The 27,961-nt window shown below is 39.5% G+C and overlaps 2 protein-coding genes across 2 annotated transcripts in view; both read left to right on the top strand.

Annotated features, from left to right (window-relative positions):
- The window catches only part of LOC147035710 (extracellular calcium-sensing receptor-like), a 48,386-nt gene extending 26,247 nt beyond the window's left edge, over nucleotides 1-22,139 (top strand). The window contains exons 4-5 of the mRNA XM_085869167.1: nucleotides 17,721-18,019; nucleotides 22,071-22,139. Of these exons, the coding sequence (XP_085725293.1) occupies nucleotides 17,721-18,019; nucleotides 22,071-22,139 (368 nt within the window). The remainder of the gene's footprint in view (nucleotides 1-17,720; nucleotides 18,020-22,070) is intronic.
- The window catches only part of LOC147035709 (extracellular calcium-sensing receptor-like), a 66,759-nt gene continuing 60,749 nt past the window's right edge, over nucleotides 21,952-27,961 (top strand). Inside the window, exons 1-2 of the mRNA XM_085898080.1 lie at nucleotides 21,952-22,312; nucleotides 22,502-22,729. Coding sequence (XP_085754206.1) covers nucleotides 22,541-22,729 — 189 coding nt within the window. The 5' untranslated portion in view covers nucleotides 21,952-22,312; nucleotides 22,502-22,540. The remainder of the gene's footprint in view (nucleotides 22,313-22,501; nucleotides 22,730-27,961) is intronic.

The following is a 27,961-nucleotide window of genomic DNA, read 5'->3' as shown; positions in this document are numbered from 1 at the left end:
ATGTTAAAAAAGAATTTGATGAAATATTTAAAGAAAAGGATTTATTTGAACACATCCACTTGGAAGGTGAAGAAAAGTAAAATTTCCCTGTTGATCTTTACAATTCATGAAATGACATTTTCCAATAAATAAATGGATGCGAAAGAAAGAGCAAGAAGATTTAAGGAACATCAAGAGTTGGTTTCAAAAGTTGTAAAACAACAGGAAGACATAAAGAAGAAATGCAGACAGAAACTAACGGGTGAAGAAGCATTTGAAAGAAAACAAGAGAAATTTTTTAAACCACTTTTAAAAACTTCCTAAGAAAAAATTAAAGATGTTTCCACATTTCCCACAGTCGAATATACTCCTAAAAAACTTCAAATGTAAAAAGATTTTGATCAAATGACGGAGGAAGAATAAGAGCATTTAGGAGAATTAGAATATGGAGATGAAGGTTTATTTCAACAACTGGAAGAGATTAATCGACCACCTGATTATATTGTGACTGCTCTTCAAAACAATGAATATTCAGCGGATTCAAAAGCCAAAGCAGGACTCATTCCAACAGAACAACCAGCAATATTTCATGTTGTTCAAGAAAAGGTATTGATATTTAATGATGAATTAAAGTTCTTGGGTTCTGCTCAACCTCCTGTTAAACTTACACCGAGATTAATGTTTCTTCTCACAAAAGATGGAAGACAAGGTTCAACTGTGAGGGATGAATCATAGTATATTGAGAAACCATTGGATATGAAAAATAATGATGATCGAGAATGTATTGATCTGCTGAACACTCTTCATTATAGGGTTAGTTTTTCTGGTAAAAGTAGGAAAAATTAGAAGGAGAAACACATTATTCAGGCTTTAAATATCCTTGGTTCAGTTATTCGTTTTCTTCCAAATGACCCATCGCAATTAGTAAATAGACTGTTATTGTTGTTTGGTAGTAAGAAGACTGGAAATAACAATTGTTTTAATGAAGCATCAGCCATTTTAGACCAGTTGATGAACATGAACATAATGAATAAATCTACATGTAAAGACATTTTATCTCAGATTAAATAAAATGAGAAGCACAATCCTGAGTTTTAATTTCACAACAAGCGACCACACATCTTCATTCCCATACCCACTACAACTTGACCCAACAAAAGAATAATAGGCATCTTTATTGTCCATGGAAAGTTATAATATCTTCTTTAATATAACTGAGAAAAATGACAAGTTTAGTTATAATCCGGGAAGTGGATACAAAACGATAACATTCTCACCCGGAGCATTTGAGATTTCTCAAATATCTTCCGAAATTGCTCGTCTTATGAAAGAACAGGGTGATGAACCAAAAATATTGTTATAGACATTCAAAAACATACTACAAAATCAACGATTAAACTTAAAAATAACAACAAGGTTGATTTCACAATTGATAATTCATTTAGAGAGTTATTGGGTTTCTCCTCAAAAAAGATTGAAACTAATGGAACGTTTTACAGTGATAATGTCATTCAAATATCCTCAGGAATAAACTCGGTATTAATTCACTGTGATTTGATTGATGGTGCTTATAATGATGGAATAAAAACAAATACAATATTTTCATTCAGTGCAGACTCAACCCCAATTGGTTATAAATTCAATATGGAACCCAAAAATTTGGTTTATCTACCTGTGTCAGGAAAAACCATACACAGAGTAAATTTTAGGATAACCGACCAAGATAATCGTATGATTTCTTTGAATGGGGAAGTTATATCGATCAGAATTCACCTTCGTGAAGTTTTCCAATAAATAAATACGATGGTTATTGTGAAGAAACACGAGTTGGGAAAATATAAAATAATTACAGGGGATGGGATGTTCCTTTCCCCAAACTACAAGGGTGAAGGTATGTATCTTGGTAGAGGATACTATAAACCAAAGAGAGAAAGGGGTGTCAGACATCAATTTAGAGGAGATGGGATAATTAAAACTCTAATGGTTTTTGGTTCAACTATTCTGAAACATAAAGACCGAATTGGTTCAACTGCTTCTTCTGTCGAAAATGTAGCAGGTGCTGTAAAGAACATAAAAGATGCCCAAAAGGAATCTCATAAATTACAAGCAATTAAAGAAATTAAGAAAGGCAAAACTCAGTTGTCCCCCCAAGAACAACAGAAAATAATTCAAATGCTTGGGTCAGGGTTTCAAAAGTTTTAACATCTTTTTTTCTGAAATAAATAGAAGTATGGAAGCAATTGATAGTATCTATGATTTGGATGACACTATTATCATCTCAAACTCCACTAAAAAAGAAGACTACTTCAAGGTAAATGCAAGAACTGAAACAGACTGGAATGCAAATGGTACAAAAAGTTTTGAGTAATTATAATCAACAAACCTATTCGAATCTGTCCGAAAGTTTCTTGTTGTGTAAATTTCAATTCACTAAGGCTGGGAATAATACAAACGCTACACTCGTAAATGATTTCTTCTGGAAAATGTTTGACAGTGTTCGTTTGTACATTGGAACAAAAGAAGTTGAAGGGGTTGATTATGTCTCTGCTGTATCTGAAATTATGAAATTTACACTATATACATTCAGTGATAGAATGGGAAAGCCGGCTGTCGAGGGTTTTATTCCTGATATGTCAACGGGAACAACCACAGATCCTGGATATACTCAAAGGAAAGAAACGTATACTGATGATACAAAAGCAGTTAATAGTTTTTCTGTGGCAGTTCCTCTTTAAGGTATATTTGGATTTTGTGATCATGACAAAGTTCTGTATGATCTTAAAATTAGATTTCAACTACATGGGAATGATAATGAAAATAGATTACTTTTTGGAGTTGCTCGTGCTTTTGGTGATCAGAATAAATTTGTAATTGATGATATGAGTTGGTATATTAGTGAATATACTCCTAATCTTAAAACAGAAGAGATGTTGAATTGAAGAATTCACTCAAAGAAACCACTCAGTGTATCATTCTCAAAAGAAGATGTCAACACGTTAAACTAAACCAAACCACTTACACATGGAATTTGGGTGTTCTGGAAGGAAAGCCACGATATCTGTGGATCATTTAAAAAAAAAAACAGATGGCGATACTGCAACTGATAAGAATAATGCATTGATTGATAATGCTAAGGTGAAACAACTTCAGGTTTCTCAAGATGAAACATTTTATCTACGAGATATATTTGAAATTAATTGGGGAAAAAATGTTTATACTGAAGCATACAAGTCTTACCAAAAGGTGTGTGAAAGTAATGGAAATAAAGAACCTATTTTGGAAATGACAGCTTTTAAAAGTTTGTATACAATCTATGCATTTGAACTGATTGCTCAAAAGGAAACTATAAGGTTTAATCGAGTGGATACTTCCCTATACATTGAAAGAGGAGAGAGTGAAGAAGTTGAGACATATTGTTTGCTTTTGGAAGAAACAGAATTGCAGATTAATACAGATAATGATGTTATGATTAGTCTCACATAATTTTTTGTTTAATAAATGAGTGGCAAAGCACCAACTGGGGTATACGTTAATCAAATAAATCTTCATAAACTATTATCTTGTGTTCAAAATCAAAAGCCTTGTATGATTAACGTGAAAATACAATTCAGAGAAAAGGAGCCGTAAGAATTGATGTTTTGCTCACAAGAGAACAGGTTAAAATCTTGAACGATACTGGCTCACTTAAAATTAAAATGAGAAAACCAATGTTGAAAAAATATTCAATAATAGAGACGAGTGGAGGATTTCTCCCATTTCTAATTCCTTTATTTGCTGGTTTAAGTGGGGTTGGAGCATTGACGGGTGGTATTTCAACAGCGGTGAAAACTGCCAACGAAAGGAAGCTCAACTCCGGGCTCAAAAATAATTGGAAAGACAAAACAAACAGTTGGAGAAACAAATTAGTGGAAGTGGTGTAATTGTAGATTTTGCTGAACAACTTGAAGGCCTGCCTGATAAAGCGAGATTGTTCGTTGGAGATATGCTTTCTTCTATCGCACAAGCAGGTGTGAAATTAACTAAAAGAGGTAATGGATTATATCTTTCTAATAAATTAATGAGCATTGATGAGTGGTTTAAAGAATTTGGAAAGAATACAACATCAAATTTACAACTTGTCAAATATTGTAAGAAATTAAACATTCATAATGTGGTTATTTGCATGAGAGATGAATTAACAAATCTGCTTAAACATATAAAGAATATTATTATGAACTTCGAAGATAATAATGGGAACGGTTCTCATGGGGTTTGTATTTTTCATCGTCAAGACAAATATTATTTTGATAGTTTTAATAAATTTGTTCTACAACATAAGAATGAGGTATTTTCAATAAAAGATTGGCATTATGCTGATGTTGATAAACCAACAACTTTGGATTTAATTAGAATGTTAAATAATGAAAAATTATAAAGTTAAGAAAACGTAAGGCTCTTTTAGAAATTCAAAAGTTATTTTTTGGTTTCCTGTTGTAAAAACAAATTAGTTTGGATACAGGAATAACAAGAAATCCTTATGAATATGCATGATATTCTATGGGGTGTAAGCGATTCAAGGATAGTCACTGACGAGGAAGGAGTTGAAGAGAGAGAAGAGGAGGAAAAGGAGAAGAGAGAGAAGGAGGAGAGGGAGAAGAAAGAGATGGAGGAAAGAGAGAAGAGAGAAGGATGAGAGGGAGAAGAAAGAGAAGAAAGAGAAGGAGGAGAGAGAGAAGAGCGAGAAGAGAGAGAAGGAGGAGAGAGAGAAGAGAGAGAAGGAGGAGAGGGAGCAGAGTGAGGAAAGAGCGAGAATGAATAAATATGAAAATATGGAAACCAGTGAGATTTTAAAAAGATTGGGGGTTTTACAGAAAATAACTCAACCCACCGAGGAGGAAAACAAAGAATTGACAAGTCTATTTGCAATATTTTTGACAAGACTATTGACATCGGCAAGATATTCATTTTAATTCAAGTTTTTCATTTTTTTCTTAAATAAATGGAGGAGAGAGTGAAGGCATTTCTAAGGATTCTTTATGTTTTTAAAATTGAGATTCAAATGTGCATGTTGGAAACGAAAAAGGTTTTTGCACTCTGCAGGAATTTTTCTCATAAACAAATGAGTTATTGTCTCATATGTAAAAAGAAAACTAATACTAAAAATATTTCATACATTAAAAGTAAAAATAACAGGATTATTTTATCATAAAAATAACAAAAAGTTATATGTTCGGTGTGTGGTTCAAAAAAAAAAAATCAATTTATCTCCAAACACAAATGTGGAGGAGATATACAAAAGTTTTTATCAGGAAGTAAATTTACAACTACTGGAATACCAGGGGAATTACATCTACCAGGGTATTCTTTCTGTGGTCCAGGCACAAACTTGGATAAAAGATTAGATGAGGCAGACAATCCTAAATCATGCAGTAAACCCATCAATAGAGTTGATGAAGTGTGCATGAGACACGATATTGATTATGGGAATAACACAACTTTGGAAGAAAAGCATGAAGCCGATAGAGAAATGTTGTATAATTTGTCTCTGATACAAAATCCAACCTTGAGAGAAAAAGTTGATCGGTTCATTGTGAAGAAGATGATCAGTGCTAAATTGAAACTTGGACATGGATATTCAAAAAACTTAGAGGCTCCAATGATGTCATTAAGACTGAATGACCAATATTAACAAAGTTTCAGAGAAGGAAGGTTTTTTCCAAGGAAGTTGATTATATCTGGTCCACTGATTTGATTGAACTCAATAATGATAAGGGGTACAAGTATGCTTCAACCGTTATTGATTTAAGGAGTAGATACTTTTAATTTTAAGGAGTTGTCCCTTTGAAAAACAAAACAGGTAACACTCTTATGTTAGCCTTTCAACACATATTTAATAAAAGTAAGAGAAAACCTAAAAAATTGTGGACTGATGAGGGAAGAGAGTTTTATAACAAGACAAATATGAATTTTCTAAGAAATAACAGTATTACATAATGCAGTACCTTCACTGAAGGAAAAGCCGTTGTTGTTGAACATTTTAATCGTACCTTAAAAGAGAGACTATTTAAAAAATTCACACAACTCAGTTTACAACAATAGTCATCTTTTATTCAGCATATTGTGGATAAGTATAATGACACGATTCACACGTCAACGAATATGAAACCATCAGAAACATTTACAAAATTAAAATATGAAAAAGAGATTAATGTCAGAAAACCTAAGTTCAAAGTTGGTGATATCATAAGAATATATAGGTGGAAATCTCATTTTGAAAAAGGTTATATTAAACGATGGACGAACAAACTTTTAAAAATTGTTTATGTAATAGGTACGGTTCCTTGGACTTATAAGATATATGATTTAGAAAGGGAAGAGATTTTAGGTTCATTTTATTCACAGGAATTGCAAAAGACATAACTAAGCATCTAATACCCATGGGAGCAAAGGGTTGTCCCTTCACTACCTCCTACTATACACCTTTGTGAACACTAGAGGGCCAAGTCCGAGGTATATAACAGTATATAATGTGTGTCAAGTGGGGACGTTCACAGAATCCTCAACTGAATCGTCAAGGCTTAACTTTTGTTTGTTGATGTGTGTGTATGTATGTATGTATGTGTGTGTGTGTGTGTGTGTGTGTGTGTGTATGTATGTATGTATGTGTGTGTGTGTGTGTGTGTGTGTGTGTGTGTGTGTGTGCAATGGGTTGGTGCTTCACTCCCTCCTACTATACACCATTGTGGACACTCGAGGGCCAAGTGCGAGGTTTATAACGGGTGGAATCTGCCGTATATAATGTGTGTCAAGGGAGGACGTTCTTAAATCTGTGAACCCAAAACACAGAATCCTCAACTGAAGAGTCAAGGCTTAACTTTTGTTTGTTGATGTGTGTGTGTGTGTGTGTGTGTGTGTGTGTGTGTGTGTGTGTGTGTGTGTGTGTGTGTGTGTGTGTGTGTGTGTGTGTGTGTGTGTGTGTGTGTGTGTGTGTGTGTGTGTCTCCCAACCCTCACATTAAAAATCTCAACCCCAACCCTTACATTCAAAACCCTCACCCTCACCCAACCTTCACATTCAAAATCTCAACCCCAACCCAACCCTCGCCCAACACAATGTCTTTTTCAAAATGAGATTTCCACCTATATATATATTTTTTATGTTTTTTTTTCTTCTTCCAATTCTGTCTTTTAAGGCTTTCAGGTTTGATGATGTAGAAAGGGGGAGTAAGCCTGCACTTTCTTCCCAGAACTAACAATATATATTTTTTATGTTTTTTTTTCTTCTTCCAATTCTGTCTTTTTAGGCTTTCAGGTTTGATGACATAGAAAGGGGGAGTAAGCCAGCACTTTCTTCCCAGAACTTTCTTGATCTTGCTCCCATCAAGCACCATCCAACAAAGAACTACATCGATAGATTTAGATCCCAAAGAGTGATAGCATTTTAACTCTCCAAATAAACCCAACTTTCCAAGTCTTCAAGGTATAACCACATTCCTGTTGAGTTTCCAAGATATGTATCACATTGTGAGTTATCAAGCCAGAACCCACATTTCAAGTCTCCAAAATAAAACCAACTTACAAAGTCTCTAAGGGATAACTCATTGCCTGATTTTTTTTCAAAATTTGTGAGTCTCCAAGGAAGGTCCCATATTTAGAACCATCTTGGCAGATCCCTTTTCCTGAGTCTCCAAGGTAGTTATTTAAACCATAAAGGCAGATCTCTTTTCCTGATTTTTTTCAAAATTTGTGAGTCTCCAAGGTAAAACTTGTATTCTGGCTCATCAAGGTCGAGCCGTTCTGTGGGTCTTGGTCGATCACAAGGTCTCCAAGGTATAACTCTTTGGTTGGGTCATCAAGGACGAGCTCGTTCTGTGGGTCTTGGTCGCTCATATGGTCTTCAACCAAGCCAACAATTTCGCCCCAAGTTGTAGCAAAAGCAGTATTTTCATTTTGTATTTCAGATACAATTTCCTGTGAGAGAAAATAATAATGTATTAATGAAGTTATTTAATTATTAAATGAGTCTATGCTTCAATCAAACTTTGAAAATAGGAAAATAAAATCTTACCTCAACAGATAAGAGGTTTGAATCAAGTTCATCAACTTGAAGGTTTAGTTCCATACAAATAGTCTATCTACAAGCAAGCTCATCCCACTCAAGCACAGTACAGCACTCCATTGTCAGAAACTTTTTTTTTTAAATGGAGTCTGGGTTGAACATTTTTTGAGAAAGACCAGTGGGGGTGGTTTCCTTTGGAAATTTCCTGGGCAAGCCCAGGCAAGCCTTCGTTCGGAAATTTTTCAAAACCATAACATTGTAGAATTTTCTCGTGATTTATTTGAGAGTCAGAGATGAACTGGAAATGATGTAAGAGTAGGCAGGGCTTAGTGAAAGTGGGCGGGGACGAGGAAAAGTGGGTGTGGCTTATGAAAAATACCTCGTCAGAAGTGGGTGGGGCTTAGGAAAAGTGGGAGGAGCTAATGAAAATGTGGGCGGGGCTTATGCAAAAAATTATCTGAGGCTCAGGAGGTGGTCAAACAAGAGCATGAAGATAAGTTTATCATTTTGTAATAGCACAAAAGGGGTATCTTAAAAAATATAAAGATTCAAATGTTTTCTTTTTAAATATTTTAGATGGGGATTATTGTGCAAAGAAAATTAAACTATTGAAGGAATTTGAGAATGAACAAATCTTTATAGGTTCAATGAGTGAGCAAAACAATATGCATTGGCTATTTGAAAAAGAGTGTCCCTCAGCTTACATGTTTCAAATATTTCTTTAGAATCACCTTTAACAAATCACATTACTACTTGAACAAATCTTTATCTTATTGCATTGGTTATTTAAAAAAAAGTGTCCCTCGGTTAAAAGGGGAGACAAATAAATATACCTTGGGATAAAAAGGGGGTTTATTTTTAGGGACAAAAATATGAATCGCTGAAAATCCCCCATTCATTTACATGGGGAAAAGTGAGCCAGAATCAGTATATTCACCATATATATATATATATATATATATATATATATATATATATATATATATATATATATATATATATATATATATATATATATATAGTCAAAAGTAGTGCCCAATTTCTGTTTTTTTGGCTGTCAGATTCTTTCTGGGAAGTCATATTGTTAATAACTGTCTTGACTATTATTAATTTTATTCCAGTAAGTGTATCGGCCTCCGTGGTCCGATCCAGTGGCCGGCACGCTCCCCAGACCTTACACCTCCAGATTTCTTTCTTTGGGGGCTCATGAAAGACCTTGTTTATCATGAAAAGCCTCGTACGATTCAGGAATTGAAGGCTCAAATCACTGCAAAGTTTGAGGAAATTGATATTGAACTCTGCAGACGTGTGAGCCACTCTGTGCTTGCTTGGATGCAATTGTGCATCGATCACGAGGGACGGCACTTTGAAAATTGCAAGGAAAACAGCTTGGTACAGTTCCATCACAATTTTTTCTTGAATAAATGGTTAGATAAACATGTCATTCATTCATTTCGACTTTCTTGTACACTGTAATATAAATGGCAAACAAACAATCAACTGACATAAATTAGGCGCTACTTCTGACTCACCCTGTATATTTCATTTCACTGAATTCAACCACCAATTATTTTGGAGGTTCACACGGGCAAAAATGTCAACATAGGCCGAATTTCTAAAACAATCAAATTTGCATCCGGTTCACTTGAAATTTGAAGAGTTGCACATTTGGTCATTGAATTCAACCACCAATTATTTTACAGGTCAAATTTGGTTTATGGATTTTGCAAGTGTCATGCTCTGCACAAAGTCTTCTTCTTGTTACTTGGTGAAATCTTCGATTTGGTCAAGTATGGTGGTCTGTTCCGTTTGTTTGTTGGTTTGTTTGTTTGTTTGTCTGGTCGTCTACAGCCCAAACTGCTGGACCAGTCGTTCTTAAATTTTTATTTGTTTGTTTGTCTGTTTGTTTGTCCACACAGAATTTTTGTGTTTTCTCTGCAACCGCTTGTCAGTTTCAGACGAAATTTACAGCAAAGGAGCGACTTCTCATGTAGAATATTTCAACGACAATTATGACATAATAGAACATGTGGTGTGGCAGCCATGTTGGAAATTCTTTGGACCTCTGTATCTTGAAACCACATCAAGGAAAAATTTGAAACTTGGAGTACATGGCAGGTACTCCTTCTGGGGAATGGTGTGATTTTTAGAATGTCATCAGTTCCTTCATGATGACATCATCATTGCATATGTAGAATGCTAATCTGAAAAGCGTGAAAAAATAGATGGTTATATAAGGATAAATTTGGAAGGTGTTGGAGACATTAAGGACCAGATGAAGAACCATTCAAACAAATACAAACTAATTTAAGGTAGTCAGCCAGGGTTTACCAAAGGTAGTTCCTGTTTAGCAAATAGTTTAGAGTTCTACTAAGCAGTATCTGATTGAGTGGATGATGGAAAGGCAGTGGACATAGTATATCTAGACTTTAAAAAGGCATTTGATAAGGGACCATATCAGAGGTTGTTAGCCAAAGTGAGGGTTTGTGGAGTGTCTGGTCAGGTAGCTAATTGGATTGCAAACTGGCTTCATGGTCAGAAGCAAAGAGTGGCTGTGAGTGGGAGGATGTCTTGCTGGGAGGATGTAAGTAATGGGGTACTTCAGGGATCAGTACTCAGACCATTACTATTCATTATTTACATGAATGATTTGGGGTAATGGGGTAAAGAGTAAGATTTCCAAATTTGCAGATGATGCAAAGCTTCGAGGTGAGGTGGAGAGCAGAGGGGGTGTTGAACAGATACAGGAAAGTATTGATACTTGTACAGATTGGGCAAAAGATTGGCTAATGGAATTTAACCTGAGAAAGTGTATGGTGTTGGGGATGGGGAACAACAATGAAAATAGAGATTAAAGGATGTGAACGGTAATTTTGGAGCATGTCAAACAGGAGACGGATCTGGGGGTGGTAATAGATATGGAAGGTAAGCAGGCAGCACAGTGCCAGGCAGCTATAGGTAAAGCAAAGTGTTTTAGGTTGTATTCGGAGGGGGATCATTTATAAATCAAAAGAGGTGGTGTTAATATTGTGCAGGAATTTAGTGAGAGCCACATCTAGAATATTGTGTGCAGTTCTGGTCACCACAGTTCTGGAAGGGCATAGATGCTAGAGAAAGGGTTCAGAGCAGGGCTACGAGATTTATTCCGGGTCTGGCTCGACTCAGCTATGAGGAGCGGCAGAAGGAGACAGGGCTTTATTTATGAGAATGGAGGTGGTTACCAGGAGATATGATGGAGATGTTTAAGATGATGAAAGGTATAGATAAAATAAGTGCAGATGAATTATTCAACAGAGTAGACAGTGATAGAACTCGGGGCCATAGCTTGAAAGTAAAGAAGAGGATAGTTAAGACGGTAGCAAGGCATGGAACTTTTACTCAGAGAGTAGTTAATGCACGGAAATGCCTCCCTGTAAAGGTCGTGGCAGCAGAAAAAGTAGATAAGTTTAAATTAGAACTAAATAGGTACCTGGAAGTTAAGGAGATATAGTGGTATGGGATGTTGATAAGATTTTTCCGTAGTTTGAGCATTGATGGATGATTGTGTGCATGTGTTCGGAGTGCCGTTGGTGGAGGTCTTGTCAAGGGGGATTGTGTGGTTGATGTTGTGTATTTTTAACCAGGCCCATGCACCATCCCCTGAGGGGACGAAAAGGGAAAAAAAATAAAAAACTACAAAAACTCTTTAAAAAAAAAATACCAACAAAAAAACCCCAAAAATCCAATCAAACAAACAATATTTTTAATTTCATGAATGAATCACAATTTTTTCATTTTCTTCCTTAGATCTTGTGTGGATGGGTTGGTGTGGTGTTTGCGCAGGCATTATGGGCTGAATGGCCTCCACCTGTGTTGTATTTTCTTGTTATTTCCTTGTTAAGTTGGTCCACAAAAGAGATGACATCGGTCATGTGATTAGGCAGCCTTTTTTTTTAACCTTCAAAAATCTTCTTCTCTGAAATGGCTGACTTGATCGAGGCAACACTTTACTTGAATGACTGTCCATCCATGAGGAGCAAAACCTTCACAAACATGACATCATAGGCCACATGGTTTGGCAGCCATAATGGATTTACCCAAAAACCAATTACTCCCACAGATATGGGAATGGATTGTGCCTTTGATGATACAAGCATGAGCTTTGGCACACTGGTAGAGCATGACCTATTGAAGATATTTAGCTATAGGGCCATCACAGATTTGTCCTGTCGTCAAAATGGTGGCCACTTTCCAAAATGGCTGCCACCGGTTGTTATTTTACCAGTAGCTCAGGTTCTTGACCAGCTAGGATATTGATTCTGGTGGCTAATCGTACATTTTCAAGGATGAGGAATGCAGTGGTACTATTTAAAACATGCTATAACTACTCTAACAACTACCTAACTACATATATCTAGCTTTCAGGGAAATGAATAATAGTAAAATTATAAACGCATTTAATATTGGTGGAGTTATATATGTACATGTTTTGAAACTGTGACATATTCATGAGAGTACAATGCACTCTTCGCAATGTTTCCTTTATAATATCTGGTAGTTTATTTATATGAGCACACAGTTCATGAGATTATGCTGAATCTTGCAAATCGATGGTGCATGCCCCATTGTTGTTTGGCATGTCAGTGGTGAGGGCAAGTCTACGACAGTCTTCCATTATTAACCAGGTAAGGCCTTCCATGGTAATATTACAGGTTTTCATTGAAATGTAATGTTAGTTTCGAGAACACAGTCCACCATAGTGGCAAAAGGCAGTGCACTGAAGTGCTGCCTTGACACATTTTCACTGTTCTCTGCATCCCTTTTTGCATCCACAGCGCATGAGTTCTCGACAAGCCTGGGTCACTTCTGGCAGTGTGGTCCAGTGAACTTCCCATCCACCTGTATCCTTCTTCTTCCACCCCCAGTCACCTGGGGATGGGAGTTCCGGGATTGCAAAAATCATCTGTCCCCAGCAGCGACCAGCTTGGTAGGCAGCCCTCTTTGTGTGCTGAATCAGTGCTGCTTGTGTTGCAGGGAGTCCTTCAATGTCTCTACCTTTCTGGGTGAACAGGTGATTGCATGCCTGATTGACTGATTCCAGGTGGCTAGTGTGGTCATAGAGCAATACCACGAATCACTCCAGAGACTCTATCCAGTTGTCTATGGTGTCTGGGGTGGCAGCCAAGGCACAGAAGGCTCTTGTGACATCATCGAAGGTCGTCCATATATCCCACTCTGTCTTCTTTCCGCTGCCACAAAAAGATGACTCCGTGTCTCATCCTAGTTTGTGAGCATCCATGTCTGGGAAGTAACCCAGTATTCTGTTCTTGAGTTTTGGTGGAGTGTACACACCCCGTCACGTGTGTCCCCAGTTGTTCAAGCCTGGTACTGTACAGATTCACCAAGTCTGTTACCTTGAACACTGGTGCAACCATATTGTCCATACGCACTTCCTCAATATAGGCGACAAGTCTTGTGAATGCAATTCTACGGTTAACAGTGTCTACATTAGATTATTGTGCCTTTGTGTCCCTCACTTTGTAGTACAGAGAGGCAAGACACTGAGCATGGTACTTAGCCTCTTGGGAAATAAGATCTCCAACACTGAGTTTGGATAGGAGGTGTTTGTCCTGTAGTTTGAGGGCACACTGCCTCACACGAATGTCAAGTTCGAATGTTGATGCATTACGCAAAGCATCTCTTGCTGCAGATTTTCAACAGAAGAAGCATGTCTATGTTGAATGAGTTTCACGTTCAATGCTCTGACGGGTGAATTTGTGGGTTTCTGGGCCATCATTGTGGTGTATTTTCCTCTTTTCAGCCCTCTGAAGTTTTGTTTTGTTATACTGCAATCTGCGGGAGTCATGCCATTTGGCTTTGTGAACCCGGAATGCTGCCTCGATGCCATGACCCTCATCCAGTTGTGACAGTTTTAGTGTTCTTGGTAGGCAACTGATCTTGTCGAATGCTACAAGATGCTCAGCTATGGTCCTGTATCCTGCCCCATCTGTGCCACATGCTGAATTATATGGACATGTCAGCATCTCATCTGTGTCTTCCTGACACAGAACACATTTGTTCCAGTCTGTGGTCGGGTACTGTTTACCTGAGGAGCTTGGCTTATCAGGGTCGACCACCTTCTATAGTTTGGCCATTGTCCCTCTACACTATGCTACTTCAGAACAGTAACTACAAGTTATAATATGAGAAAAGTATGTACTAGATATAACACCACCACTCTTCCATAAGCTGAAATCTCCAGGAAAATATTGTTGCGAATTCGCGCCCGCCGGCGTGCGATCGGCTGCTCGACTCGAATGGCGGCCGCCTCGCCCACCGGAACGGACAATTCTGTCGTGACCCTCCGGGAACTATCGCCCGGAGCCAGTCACGGGTGGGCCTTTCGATCTCACCACGATCGTGCCAATCGGCCACCCGCGTAGGATAGGGTTGTTCGCCAAACTCGACCCACCTAAGTACCCACGCGGATGGTAAACCGGGCGATCGTACCTCGCCGCAGGTCGACTGCGGACACGAACTGCTTAAGCGGTCAATTCCGTGCTATTGGGATAACCGAGCGGTTTTATCATCGGCCTCGACAGTTCCGATTAATTATCGGGCGTATTAAGCCCACTACGAACCCTTTACGTGAAGCAAGATGGAGATTCAAATGAAGGAAAGGACGCAGCGAAACGAGGAACAATTCAACATAATGCACATTTATTACCCAGCCAACGAAAAGCACACATACAGTCAAACAGTCAGAATGCACATATATCGATTTAAAACAAAAACAACAATGCAGAGCTACGACCAAATACGCGAACACACGGCAACACTTGTACAGTTTTACTTCACAGACGGCGCCGACACACATTTACTCAAAAGCAAAGGAAAGAAGCCACCCTCATAGGCAAGGGGGCAGATGGGCCCATTGGCCAATGTGTGCACGGGACCTGAAGGAGCGGTCAGGTCTGCGAAACCGGGTGGGTCCTACCCGCGTCCTCATGACGAGCCGCAACTGTGGCTGCCCGGCGGTGCCCCGACTTCGTGCTCATTCGCGGGTTTCGTTGGCACCGCTTGGAGTGGGGTGGGAACGGGGCCCCCTTTTTGCACTATCTCAGCGCGGGGGAAAGGGGGAAATTGTTGATGCCCTGGGGGAGGAGAATGGCTGGCTGGCTTGGGTCCTGCGACGAGCGATCCCACCACGACCTCGTCGCCGACTGCCATCTTCCCTGCCTCGGACCCGAGCTCCTTGGCCTCCTCCCACAATTCTCCTCAGCCGACTGCAGAAACCACCTTGACGCCTTCGCCTCCCGACTCCACTCCGCTCTACAATCCGACTTGACTGCCAAAACTCTCTGCCTTCAAAACTCTCTCTTTCTGCCTTGTGCTTGGCGCTTTATAGGCCGGCAGGAGAACCCATATGCAAATTTCGGGATCAGGATGAGCTCGGGGATGGAGCTACGCTCGCCCATTGGATGGAGGAAACAGGGCATGAACCTCCCCTGATCCTAGAATTTGCATATTTCGATTTCACACGGTCGTGCCTGGAGGCGAGGCCAAGCCGCTCCGCGCTTGCCGATTGGACGGATCAGAAGTGGGCATGTAGCATTCTTGATCCGAATTTTCCCTCGGAAAGGCCGCTATTTGCACGAGCGACTCGGTGTGTATCGCTTGAACGAGCCCAAGACAGCCCGACGCTCAGTGTTCACAGGTGATCCGGGAATGGCCGTAGAAGGAGAGAGGTGAGGGTGGTGGAGTGTTTTTGGTGGTGGTTTTATGGTTATGGCGGTTGAATCAAAATAAAGATAGAACAGAAAAACGCCCAACTGAAAGCGTCGCAGCCCGAATGAATCACATAAAATCCCTATAAACAACGGGTTTGGGGCTAAATACACATGTACTTAGAGTTATCTCACCTACGGGACCTCAATGGTGGGTTGCGAATTTCCACAGCCGTAACAATATGTTGGCTGCCACCACAGTCACAGTCCAGGTCAACTGAAAGCATACAGATATACATGCAGATTAGGCATTGTTACTAGGTGTACACAAGTACACAAAAGCTGTACTAACAACATAGATCATCATTGTGACGTTATTATGATGTTCTGTGTGAATATGCAGCAAAATATATGAATACACATAAACATAATTATGAGGTCGGCACACAACTCATGGGCTGATTCTAAAAATCCGAAAAATGTGCATAACTCCGCTAATATTTGATGGTTTTACTATTATTTAATTCCCTGAATGCTAGCTATATGTAGTTTGGTAGTTACTAGCATGTTATAAATAGTACCACTGCATTCCTCATCCTTGAAAATGTACGATTAGCCACCAGAATCAATATCCTAGCTGGTCTAGAACCTGAGCTACTCGTAAAATAACAACCGGCGGTGGCCATTTTGCAAAATGGCCGCCATTTTGGCCACAGGACAATTCTGCAATGGCCCAATAGCTAAATATCTTCCTTAGGCATGATCTAACAGTGTGCCAAAGATCATGCTTGTATCATCAAAGGCACAATTCCCCCAAATATTTTACTTATCTGCCGGACTATATAAGAAAAATCTCCAGAATGGCTGAACAGATCGAGGGAAACTTCACACAAATTTTGCACAAGCCTTGGGAATACCAGGGGATTCACAAATAATTGATGTCTGGTAGCCATATTGGATTGAGGAGAAATCTTTAAAAAAATTATTTCTCTTGAACTGCTTCATCAATCGAAGTGAAACTTCACAATTATAATCTAGTTGTGATATGAAATATTTGTTCTAATTTCAGCCTGATTGGACGCATTGTCTGGCACCCAGGATTATTTAATTTTTTGAATCTGGTTTGTTTTATATTATTATTTTGGAGCAAGGTTAATTTGGCTGTGCCTGGATGGGTTTGACGGTAGAGGAATCGTAGCTGAAATCCAAATCATATCGAGGTTCTTCCTGTTGACGTAATCTTTGATTTTTGCTTGGTCAGTTTCCTTCTGATGATTTCAATGCAGGAATGTACCGATTAAGTCTTCCATTTAATTTGAATTATATTTATTTTAATCCTGTTCTGCATTAATTTGAGTAACAATAAACGTCATGGGTCAGGTACAGGTGTTCAATCAAAGTGTGGTTGCATGAAAGCGAGATGTCTTAGTACCTGTTCATCACTGCCAGCAGTTCTCCTAATTGTATAAAAATAAAATGTATAATATAATGCCAAATAAAGTGGCAGTTTTAGTTATGTCCATTCGTAATTAAGTAACACCAGGAGAAAAACGCCACACAAAATACACTCCACAAATCTACACAAACACCACACAAAACAAGTCCTGACGAGGGTCTTGCATCTCTTATTGCTCTTGTTCTCGTTTGTTTTAATGTGTTTGTCATTAATTTTAATGCACTTATTGCATTTGTATTTCAATTTGGCCAATAGAATCCAAGTTTACAGATTCATTCATTCAGCAATACCTCGGCATATCAATAGTCAAAAAGATGACACTTCAAATCTCAAAACATGTCAATCATAGTCACTGAGGAATGTGAGCCAGAGGACATTTGAGCCGGAGTGCATATGAGCTGGAGTAGTTGTAAGCCTGATCCACCTCCATGAAACCTCAATTAATCTAACTTATTTTTGGATTGTCTTAAAGTATAGGCTAACTTTAAAACGATTGCCTTCCACATTTTGTAGTCTAACATTCATTTATTGTGTGAGTGAAGGAAAACTCGTAGCGGAGACGAGTACACGTGTCATCTTATTTTACTCAAGTGAACAAGATGCTTTTCCATTCATTGAGGAGCTTCTGTTACAAAATGTGTCAGGGAAAACATGGATAGCAACGTCATCATGGATCATATCCCAGCAGTTTTCTTCAGAACGGTATGCCAGGATCTTACAGGGCACCATTGGTTTTGTACAAAGGCTCGGAGATATTCCTGGATTTTATGATTTCCTCGTAAAAGTGAAACCACAACAACGATGGTCTAAAATCGATACTAGTTACTTCAGTAGCAGCAAGGTGAACTGCACAGAACAATTATTTTTTTAAATCAAATTTGTTTCATGATGAGATATGTTTTATTTAAATCAATTAACTGAAGATCAATGAATATCTTGCATGTATATCTGAATGTAGAACGTCCTTATATTTAAAAGAAACTTTTATTTCACACAAATAATACAATTAGGAGAAAATGGAAAAAAAAAAAAAAAAAAAAAAACATCGTTATTTGAGTGATTTGGATCCAATCCAAACAGTAAAAATTTTGCGAAGACAGGAAGGCAAACAAGACCATCAAAATAAATTGTAATATAATGCTAAATGATGCTCAGTAAAATAATCCTCCACAGCAAGTGTAAAACTACGAAGAGAGAGAGCATCCAAAGTTGTTCTTGACTTTTTCTTCTAAAACCTCAAACTTTACAAAGTAATTGATGATACTTCACCTTAACCTCAAGTCAAGACATTACTTTTGTACAAACATACATACATTTTCCTCTCATGGGGAAGTGCATTGAGGTTATCAGCTTAGATATCCTTGGGACGACTGTCGAGCAATTTTCAGACGCATGCATTGCAAATGAACCGGCCATAGTAACCTGCGATTCTCGTCGTTTGTTAACTTCATTCGACGCAGAAGTTCTTTCAATGGTGAAAAGACAATAAAAGGACAAGCTGACAAGAATCATCTGCATGTAGAATGATTTGCTTTTACTTACATACTCGTTTCTGCTGGAGTACACATGTACTTTGAGTTATTTCAGAGTAAAGTTATTGAGTTAGAGTCATGTGCCGCATTATGACGTTTCGATCAACGACGGACAGCATATACGACGGTGGTCCCACAAGATTATAATGGAGCTGAAAAATTCCTGTCGCAGTCGTCGTAGCGCTGGCCAGTCGTATACAAGTACAGTATAGCACATACAATTATGTACAGTACATAATACTTGATAATGATAATAAACAACTGCAGTGTGGCCCCGTTATAACGCGAACGTTGAGGTCCATAAAATGTCATTGCAAAAAAGCGGGGTTGCGCTAAGTCGGGATTCAAGAAAATCAGCATTCAAACTGACCCAATGTTGACCTAACATCCTAAAACACCCCTATTTTCACACTATTTGACTCGTTTTTTGCACGTTTACCTTCTGGCAAGTAAATTACCTTTGAAATAAATAATTCCGCAAATAAATCGTTGTTGTTACAGTAGAAATTAAAACACAAATTAATTTTTAGTGAAGCTTTTTATGTTGTTAAAACATTCGCACTGTTCCGAAAATATATTGTTGTGGGCCGGGGTTCGGCGGTGATAAAAGACCACCAGGGGGAGCAGTAGAGCCGTCTCCCACCGAACACCCGGAATTTAGGTCCTGACTCTCGGACAACCCCGAAAGGTCACGGGTCACTTAGAGGACCATGGTCACCAATATTTTGATGGCGTGAGGTAGGGTCCTCTTGTCTAATTCCAATTTACCTAAGTACCCATGTTGTCTAACTACCGGGGAAACCACACCCTCGGCCGACTTTGTCCGAACCGAGTCGCTATAACAGACTTGGACCCGGCGTAACCGAGCAGAAGTTACCAAAGCCACGCCAGACCAAATGAACAATTTACGGCACGAACCGCCTTACTAATTCTCAATACGCACCGTGCTGGGTCAATGGGAGAAAGCACAGAAAAACGAGCTGGAACATTTAACACGGGGGTTTATTTATAATCAATAATCGGGGAAGGAGCACACAAAGAGCAGAGTTATCCGAATATGAAAATGTAATGTACAATGAACACAGGGCACTTAGTCAGTTTCTACTTGCAGGACAGTGTCAAACACATACACACACACACACACACACACACACACACACACACACACACACACACACACACACACACACACACACACACACACACAACAAAAAGAACTGGACACCGTCGGGTCTTTATTTGGTCGAGCCTGGCCGGGGTACCTTCCCACCTCGTGCGGTCTGGTCGAGCTTGTCGGGTGGCGGGACTCGAACCCACCGCCAACAATGCAGCACCAAGCACCAGGGACCAGGGACGATGCAACGGACGCCAGCCAGCACGGGAACGGACCAGACGAGCACCCGCGGGTAGACGAGAACGCCAGCAGGCAAGACGAGGCTTCTTCTTCTTTTCCTCTTTCTTTACGATGGGGCGAACCTTCTTCGAAGACAGCTCGCCACCTCATCTTATCCTTCCCCTCCCCTGCGGGTCGAGGGAAACGCTCTGAGGTACTCGCCTCCGGATTGGATGAGTGGTTGTCGGGCAACTCGTGGCCGCCGTTGATTGAACGAGCTCACGGTGGGCGGAGGGAACCTCACCCCTGTACGTGACATGCTGCACGTGGGCGATGGATGGCGATGGTGCAAAAACGAAGGATGAAGATTTAAAGATATAGAAAACCTGACTATAAAAGTAACTCGGAGCACACACACGAAATTCTCATTAAACAGAAGGATGGGGCCATCACTATAAACACATACTTATCGAAATAACTGAACTGTGGGGGCTGCTGTCTGTGTGCAAATGGCTTCCAGATTCGTAACAATATCACACAACTTACAGGTGCTCGTTTCTTCATTTGTAAATTATAACATCGATGCAATGATTACATATATATAAAATCCAAAAGCTATTTATTCACCTTTCTATAATCGATGTGAGAGGAGATTGTAAGCAGCCGCTAACAACACACATGGCTGTCATGAACAGCACAAAGGTAAAACTAACACATCTTCCGTCTATCCTGGATGTGTGTTACAATTGCCTACAGTATTCAGTACAGTAACATGCTGTACAGGTTTGTAGCCGTGGAGTAATAGGCTATACCATATAGCCTAGGTGTGTAGTAGGCTATACCATCAAGGTTTGTGTAAGTACACTCTCTGATGTTCGCACAAAGATGACATTGCTTAACGACGCATTTCTCAGAACGTATCCCCGTCGTTAAGTGACACATGACTGTATTGCAGAGTATTCATCCACAGCATGATGGAGTGCTGCTCTCCCCTTTGGGCTGGTGATCCTGCCTCAAACATTTCTCAGCTACACGTTGTGGAAACCAAAGCATTTAGATTTTAGAATCATTGGTATCTCCCGCAGTGAGGCTGAGTGTTTGGGCCTCTCACTCTCACCACAGGTCGGTGGTCTTTCTGTCTTCTACTGTCTCCTCTCCAGTCTCGCAATCCCCACCCCGCTCTGTCTGCGATATGTCCCCCCCCCCATATTTCCGCAGGGCGCTCAAGGTCTACAAGCAACCCCCTTCTGGTAAAACTACCAAGATCACGAATCACTATTCATCTTCACTCTTTCATTCCTCTTGTTTCTGCCTTTGGAATAAACTCCCTCACTCTATTCAATCCCATTCTTCCCTCTAGGCCTTCAAAAGAGCTGTTCACCCCCACCCCCACTCAAAACCTCGATCTTTTCTACCCTCGTTAATACACCCCAAACCCACCTCCTTCAAATTCCCTGCTTTCCTTCCTGAAAGTCCCCGTAATGTCCATCTTGTATTCCCCATGTTCCCCACCCCATCCCTCTCCCTTCCACAGATCTCCTAATATCTCTGTTCCCCACTGTTTGGTCCTTCCCTCTCCCACCCCTCTTGTCTCATGCCCCCATTGCTGTGCTTGTGTGTTCGCTCTCATATGAGCCTCGACAATGTATACAAAAAAAGGTTTCTTGGTAATCAAACTTGCATTAACCTTGTTGCACATCCACCTATAGTACAAGAAATGTACAAATTTGTGAAGAAACAAAGGTGAAATCCAAGACTAGATATTACAAAAAAAATCCAAAAGAAGCGTTGTTTCAACAAATATTTTTGAACTTTTTTTTTTCATTTTTACCTGCTTTGAATAAATATCTGATTCAGAGTGAATAAAACATTGCTAACTGTTAATTATACTTCTCTCAAAAAGAAAAGAAGTTGTTTTGGTGACAAAAATAATAAGATTATTCAAAATCAAAAACTAAAAAGAGAAGAAAACCCACTTTATGGGAATGAGAAATCATTGAATGATTATATTGTTGAATTGTGGGAAGATGTTTTCAGATGCACCTGGGATGGAGAAAAAATTGAACTTCGACCGTGCTCAGGCCAAGAATCATTAAACAAAGTTTACTCGCAGTTTACAGATGTTTCCAAATTATTTTTTTCATCCTATATCTACCAGGCTGTGTATGTTGTGGCCTATGCCTTGAGGGATATCCAATTGTGTACGTCCCAAAACAGTCCGTTTCAAAATGGATCGTGTGCCAGGATTTTCGATTTTCAACTGTGGCAAGTAAGGAGAAAACGATTTTTTTTATATCATATTTTTTGTAAGTACAGTATGTTAAGTGATATTATCGAGTAGGTGAGAGGTTGAGACTCCTTTCTCACTTTTTTATTTAAAAAAAGAAGAGTTAAACAATTTAATAAATATCTTACAATTATTATCCATTGAAACATTTTTTTTTTAATTGTGTCTCAGCTGTTGTTGTATCTTCGGAATGTGCAATGGAAATCGACTATGGGTGCCACAATGTTTTTTGATGAAAATGGAGACCCACCTGCCCCACATGAGCTCATAATATGGGAAAGAGATACAAATGGAAAAATAACTTTCAAAACTATTGGACATTTTGACTCCATTGCTTCCCCTGCCAAAAAGCTTTCTGTCACTAATGATGGATTTTACTGGAGTGATGGAAGTACAAAGGTAATGCTGTATATTTGTATGTTTAGGAACTACATTGGCGTGAACTCCTTTTATTCCAGTGGATACGGGGAAGAATCGTGCACTTTTTTTTATAAAAAGCATCAAACTTGGAACACATAATTAGATAGAGTGATAGATAGATTTATTTTATAATTCTCTTTATTCATTCTCATTCTTCCTTTTTCTTCTTTCATCCCTATATTCCTCTCTTTTATTATCTATCTCTCTAAGTGGAAGTGAATTCTTGCAGAATTTTTTTTTTTCTGTGAGGCTCACTTGGCTGCACCTGGATGGGTTTGAGGGTTGTGGAGGAGTGGCTGGAACACAAATCCTATCCAGGTTCCTCCTGATGACTCCATCTTTAGTCTTTAATTCTTCGGGTTTCTTCTTAGTCTTTATTTTCATTATGGAATCGTGAAAGAAAAACCCACCCCTCCCCCCCCTTACCTGAGTAAGAAAATAATTCAAACTCAGTGAAGTGACTTCACAAACTTCTCTCCCATGGAATGCTTCTTCTTTTATCTCACTGCCATATCACACCAAATAGATCTCTTCTTTGTCATTCTCTCACTTTCGGTAACCTCTGTCTCGTAGTTCGCGTCTTTTATGCCCAATGTACCATGTATCAGCAATGCCATTCGCCCATCAGGGGCCATCACATGGCTGCCCTAGTATGATAGACCAAGCTCATCGAGGCATACTCAGTCTACCTGGGATTGTTCATCATATTGTTACGGATTTCAGAATCCGGTCTGATGGATGCATCCACACATCAGGGTCCTTCGACAGTTATTTCCTTAAATGCATGTCCATATTAGCCTCATCCCCATGTCTAATGGGATATTAAATGTGATGCGTTGAGAAGGGTAAAGAATAGATCCCCTCTCTTATGGGAAGCTTTTTTCTTGATGACAGACACATTTATGCACATATTTCTTTCGCGAGCGCTGATACCCGCCTTTTTTCATCAGCAACGTTTACACACATTTCTTTCATGAACGCCAAGGCCCGCCCTTTTTCGAGGAATGGGTTGTCATCGTAACCGTGTGCCAGTGGGCAGGGTGAGCTTGGGGGACTTTGTGCCCACCAAGATGGGCCACATATATAAAAGGAATTGGAGATCTGTTAAAAAAAAAAGAAAGCGAGAGAAGAAGCGAGCAAGAAGCTGGCAAACGAGCCAGAGAGGAAGCGACGAAGTGAGTGAGTGAGCGTGTGGTTGTCTGACCAGCGCCAACGAGACAATTCGTCTTTTCCAATGCTTGAGCAAGCGAGCGTGTGGTGCAGGTGTGGGTGCGAGCAGCGCCGACAACGAGTGAGGCACAGGTCAGTCACCAACGGACCATGTGGGTCACTGGACGTCACCAGTTTTGTGAAGTGTGAGGAGCTGCCCATGTCGTAGCACCAGGGTCTAAACCCACGATAGATGATTTCGGTGCCCCCCAGATGTCGACTGGCATTCAAGGCTGTTGGCAAGTGGGTGCACAGCAAGGCTGGGTGCTGGCGACGGACAAGACATGCACACACATTTCAGGACATTTTCACTTAATGGATGACTTCTCTCTGGTGAGCAAGATGACTCTCCCCCCACCCACCCCCCACCCCCTGAATGATCTGCTGGGTACCCTTGTCTGTGTTTCGTTGTGAGTAATTCGACCCCCAATAAGCATCATCTGCTCTCTGTCTCTTTCCTGTCATTTTGATTGATTTTGCCTGATTAATTATTAATTTCGATTGCTTTGGAATTTATTCACTTATTTACCTCAGGAAATAAAAAGTTATTTTTATTTATTTATTTTATTATTAATAAATCATTTGTTGACTTGCAACCTGTCCGTGTTTGTCCTTTCCTTCCATTAGTCCAGCATTGTCCGAACCTAGATAAACTGGGAGGTAATTACCACAGATTTGACCAAAAATCGTCAGCACGCACCAGCGGTTAAAACGCTCGGCCGCCCTAATTAAAATCTAATCGAGATAAGATTGGTGCTTTACCGAGGGTGTGCTCCCTACTCAGGTAACCACTGATCTCTAGTTAAATGGAATAATCAGACGGTGGGCACTGGAACTCGTGGTTAGCTGGGTGGCGTTCATGGTTCTAAAACAACTCACTGTACCACAACGTTAATTGTGAGCGGTGGCCACAGGTCCAGCTCTTCCGAGGACAACCGGGGATTAATCCCTCTGAGTGATAAACTGGTGTCTCGGTATCCGTGGCCGTAACAATATCATGGCTTGTCAAAAGTAAAATTATTAACCTCGTTCAAATTTCACGTCTCTTTACTAACGAACATTACAAATACTAAACAAGAAAAAGAGCAATCAGAGATTGCAGACCCTCGCCAAGACATGTTTGTGTGGTTTATTTTGTGTGGTGTATTGACGATGTAGATTTATGTTCATGCAGCACACAAACAGACCTGTTCGGTTTTATTGTATTGAGTCTCACTACCATCGGGTAGCCTGGAGTTGGCTTCGCAGTTAGGGTGAACGTTTGGGATCCTGGGGTTACTGAGTTCGAGTCCTGTTGGCCTGTCATCCTGTCATCGTTGACTCATCCTGTCATCATTGACTCAGCCTGTAATCCTTCTGAGGTCGACAAAATGAGCACGAGTACACTGGTGGGAACGAGGGGCACTGCATCAGTGGGAACATTCCAATCAAATGTATTTTATTGACGTAATCACATTCCAATCGTACATACTCTATATACGTATGCACATTCTAATAATACCTACTCTCAAGATGAAAAAAAAAACACGTCCCCAAAAGCAAGTACTTTGGTGACATACTACCATTCTTCATTGATTTTGATGTACTATGCACTTTATGGAGTGTTGAATGCCAACAAAGCAGTTTCATGGCAAGGTTTGTACTGGGTGGTTTGCCATTGCCTTCCCAGCATTGTTCATGTTATAGTCGTTTAAATACTGAACGTCAATCAAGGAAGCAGCTCTTACCATTTTGAAAGTCTTTGTTATAACTCGGCTGGGGTTTGAACCTCTGACATCCCAGAATTTCGAGCTGATGCTCTCCTCATTATGTCACCGAGTAAGGGTAATTGCAAACTCCATTTGTATATAATTTATAGACATTCACATTCTAATTGTATGAGGGTCCATAAAAAAGTAATGCCTCTTGTTTTATTTGTCACTAAATAGACTAAAATCACAATGAGAAAAATATAAAAACGAGAAATTCTTATGAAATATAATTCCAATCACAATTAAAACTCAGTCACCGAGTCAGGGTGATTGGAAACTCCATTTGTATATAATTTATAGACATATTCACATTATTATTGTATGAGGGTCCATAAAAAAGTAATGCCTCTTGTTTTATTTGTCACTAAATTGACTACAATCACAATGAAAAATATTAAAACGAGAAATTCTTTTGAAATATAATTCCAATCACAACGAAAACTCAGTCACCGAGTCAGGGTGATTGGAAACTCCATTTGTACATAATTTATAGACATATTCACATTCTAATTATATGAGGGTCCATAAAAAAAGTAATGCCTCTTGTTTTATTTGTTACTAAATAGGCTACAATTACAATTAAAAATATAAAAACGAGAAATTCTCATGAAATATTATTCCAATCACAATGAAAACTCAGTTGACTGCATACCTCCACGAGGCTGAACAGTTTACGTTTTTTATCCCACTGATAGGCTGGATCTGGATTTGGATCTGGATTGTTCTTCTCACCTAACTAATTTATTCACCTCGTTTTGTCATAACTCGTCCACAACTTGTTGAGATTTCACGCAATACACGACTTTCAAATGACGTAATGCACCCCAGAATGTTTGGTGTGTATGCACAGAAACGCCAGGAAACGGTGGTGTTTCTGGCACGATGAAATATTCCATGTGTGTTAGAGAGGAATGTTTCCTAAAATGTGTCACAAAGCTTCTAAAATCAGCCAAAAGTACTTGGGGAAAGTACCTGGGAGAAAGAGCTGTGCCTCTGTAAAACGAAAGACTTGCATAACTTTCTCAGCTCAGTGAATGGCAGCTACCCATACTGTAAACCCCCGACCTTGTGGGTTTGGCTAATTCAAGGCCTGAGTGGACGGGCGTGTGTTACACAAACCCATGACGGATCACTACTGGACTGTGTATCTGGATTAGGTGTGTCTGTGCATCTGGGACTTGTGAATGTACAGGGTAAGTTTAATATGATAATATTTACTGTTTATTACGTTGGGAAGTGGGTGAGAGGTGGGAGTTACTGGAGCTGTGAGGGCTATTAAAAATATACTGGTTGGTACACCCATAGGCATAGACATGTATGACATTTGGACATCTTGAGTTTGATGCTGGCAATGGAATTTAACAAAATGGGTGCTGGCAATTTTGTCAGATCCAAAAGTGACGTAATCCACACAATTTATTTCCTTCACATAACAAGTGAATACATGTGCAAGCACATATGAAATGCAGTTTGTTTATAATTCCACGATATTTGAAATTGCTGTGTTTGGTTCTTTGGTTTAAACCTGCACTTTAAGTATGTACTTTGGATGAAACTTTAAAATCTAGAAATAACCTTACTCAGAGATCAACATCGCCGTAATATTGTTGCAGACCCGGTGTCGGCGGTGAAGACCACGAGGGATGAACTAACTCAGGTTCCCACCAGACCCTCCGGAATCACCTTAGAGCCGTGCGGTTTTGTAGCATCGCAACAATATTATCAAGCGGTTTAAACTTTCTTGATCGGTGAATTATACAAGCCATCATCGTGAGATATTTGTTTGTTTGTTTTTCAAACATTTCAAGAATTTGTTTTTTCATCTGGCATTTGATTTTTATGATAGCATGACTAGGTATACAGGGAAACCAAGAAAACACAGAATGGCACAGTTTAATAAACAACTTGGTTTTAAGTTTAATGGTTACACATGTATTCCATGATATACTCTGGATGTGTGAATGAATGGAACTATTGCATAGTTAAAAACATGACATATTTTTATATTGATTTTATATGTTGTGCAGATATGAAACTGAATATTCAGGGTGTCCCATAAGTCTGGAACCAGCGGGTAAAATGAGTAATTTATGATTTTTTTTTGTTGATTGCAGGTGCCCATGATGTTTCTGAGTAAGGAAGGACACATTCAGATTATTCTGCTTGTAGGAAATCGGAGTCATAGGGAGGTTGCTGACATATTTAACAGATTGAATCTGGACCGCGTGCTGATAACACAGCTGTGTCAGCA

Source organism: Eptatretus burgeri, chromosome 1 (genome assembly GCF_056783735.1).
Source record: "Eptatretus burgeri isolate ZD-2024b chromosome 1, Ebu_testis_v1, whole genome shotgun sequence".
In the NCBI taxonomy this organism is placed as follows: domain Eukaryota; kingdom Metazoa; phylum Chordata; class Myxini; order Myxiniformes; family Myxinidae; genus Eptatretus; species Eptatretus burgeri.
Note: the sequence above shows the minus strand (reverse complement) of the source record. Positions and strands in the feature narration are given on the sequence as shown.